At 50.5% G+C, this 1,702-nt stretch overlaps 1 protein-coding gene across 1 annotated transcript in view; it reads right to left on the bottom strand.

Moving 5' to 3' along the window:
* Window positions 1-1,328: 1,328 nt before the first annotated feature.
* The window catches only part of Dbx1 (developing brain homeobox 1), a 2,911-nt gene continuing 2,537 nt past the window's right edge, over window positions 1,329-1,702 (bottom strand). Inside the window, exon 4 of the mRNA XM_059276331.1 lies at window positions 1,329-1,664. Coding sequence (XP_059132314.1) covers window positions 1,329-1,664 — 336 coding nt within the window. The remainder of the gene's footprint in view (window positions 1,665-1,702) is intronic.

Here is a 1,702-nt window from a genome sequence, read left to right on the forward strand (position 1 = left end):
CTGATAGAGTTAGGCCTTAGGAGAAGAATCAGGACTAGCTCTCAAGCCTTCTGGAGGACTAAAAAAGATTCCCCCTTCCAAGGGGGAACATGCAAACCGCTGCAGACCTGAGCCCCCAGACTTCAGTGCACTGACTGCTTGCAGCCCGTTACTCAGTCTGCAAGAACGGGAGGGGAGGATCATTGCAAGTTCAACTTCTTGGAAGCCTCTGACTGGGGTTGTTACTTGTCAGTTAGCATATACGGCTGTTAGAATAGCTTACCTTCTGGGTATCCACCAGGCCAACTCTGTTTCTTTCAGCTCTCACATTCTGTGAATTAATGATGCCCTTCAGCCATCGAATCCATTCTACCTTTTATTTGGCATTTGTTCATTTGATACATATATACATATATAAAAGCTCTGTACACGGTAAAAAATACAAAATAAGCATTTCCTTATAAGTTATGAAGTTACACAGCTATCTTTTAAACTTTAAAGGCCATTGCAGAGAAAAATAATGAGAGAGATGTAGCCAGCCCTTCATTCTGGTCATTCACAATAACCTCAGTATAAAATATCCATACAAAATATATATACACAGGAGAGCACAGCTCCTAAAAGCTGCACAGACAGCAAAGCTGTGTGGAAAAAAATATCAATGAGGCACACAAGTCCACACCCCAGTGCCTGCAGCTCGGCAGCCTGCAAACCTCCCCTCACCCCCCCCCCCCAAAATAACAAAAGGACACAAAGCAGAGTCCTGGGTGTACATGTTCTACGTGTCGAGAAAGCGAAATGTTTCAGAATCGAATAGACATAGAGACACACTCTTCTCTACAGAGAGAAATCACTTCCTCGTGGTGCTTTCCTCTTGGGTGGGAAGGCACAACCGTGCCCTCATTCTCTTTTGGAATTTCTTGTGCTCTCTACTCTCATGGTGAGAAAACGGGACGACTGACTGCTACTCCTTGCAGGAAGATGACCATCTAGGAGGTTGGGGTCACAGGCTTGGTGTTTGACAGAACCTGGCTCGCAGTAAGCCCGGGCGATGGGACTAGAGACACCCTTCCACACACACACACACACCCTGTCTAAAATAGTTTGCAATAAATAGACACCATGTGGCCCTTGTGGGAGTTAAGACTGTTTGGAGGTGGCAGCATGGAGCAAGAAAGTGTCTCTTTGGGACAGCAGAAAGAAAGGACTGTGGCCCCCCTGAGAAGGTGGTGGGTCTGTGGTGACAAGAGGCAGCGTCCAGGCTCCTGCACAGAGGCGGTCACTGAGTGGGCGCTCCCTCTCCAATTTTAAAATTGCAGCAGTCCGGGAGCCGGGAGCCAGAGGGTGTTCTAGGACACGGTGATTTCCTCGTCCTCCTCGCCCTCTTCATCCTCATCGGAATCCGAGAAGTCCGAGGGTTTACCCGGGCTGCTGGAGTGCGCAGGAGAGCCGGGCAGGGGCCCTTCCAGCAGGTGTCGAGGGTCAGGGGGCGCATGGTAGGCCAGGCAGGGACCCGGGATGTCTTCCTCCTCATCCCCAGGGCCCTTCTGGCCTACGTCGCTAAGGTCTGGGTGAGGGTTTAGTTTTGTGGGAAGGGTCTGCTCTCGGCAGCCCCCGCTGGACAGGAGTTCGCGCTCTTTGGAGTTCCGCCACTTCATGCGTCGATTCTGGAACCAGATTTTCACCTGTGAGGGAAGAACAGGGAAGCCAGTCAGAGTGTGCT

This window comes from Peromyscus eremicus, chromosome 1, assembly GCF_949786415.1.
Source record: "Peromyscus eremicus chromosome 1, PerEre_H2_v1, whole genome shotgun sequence".
NCBI lineage: Eukaryota > Metazoa > Chordata > Mammalia > Rodentia > Cricetidae > Peromyscus > Peromyscus eremicus.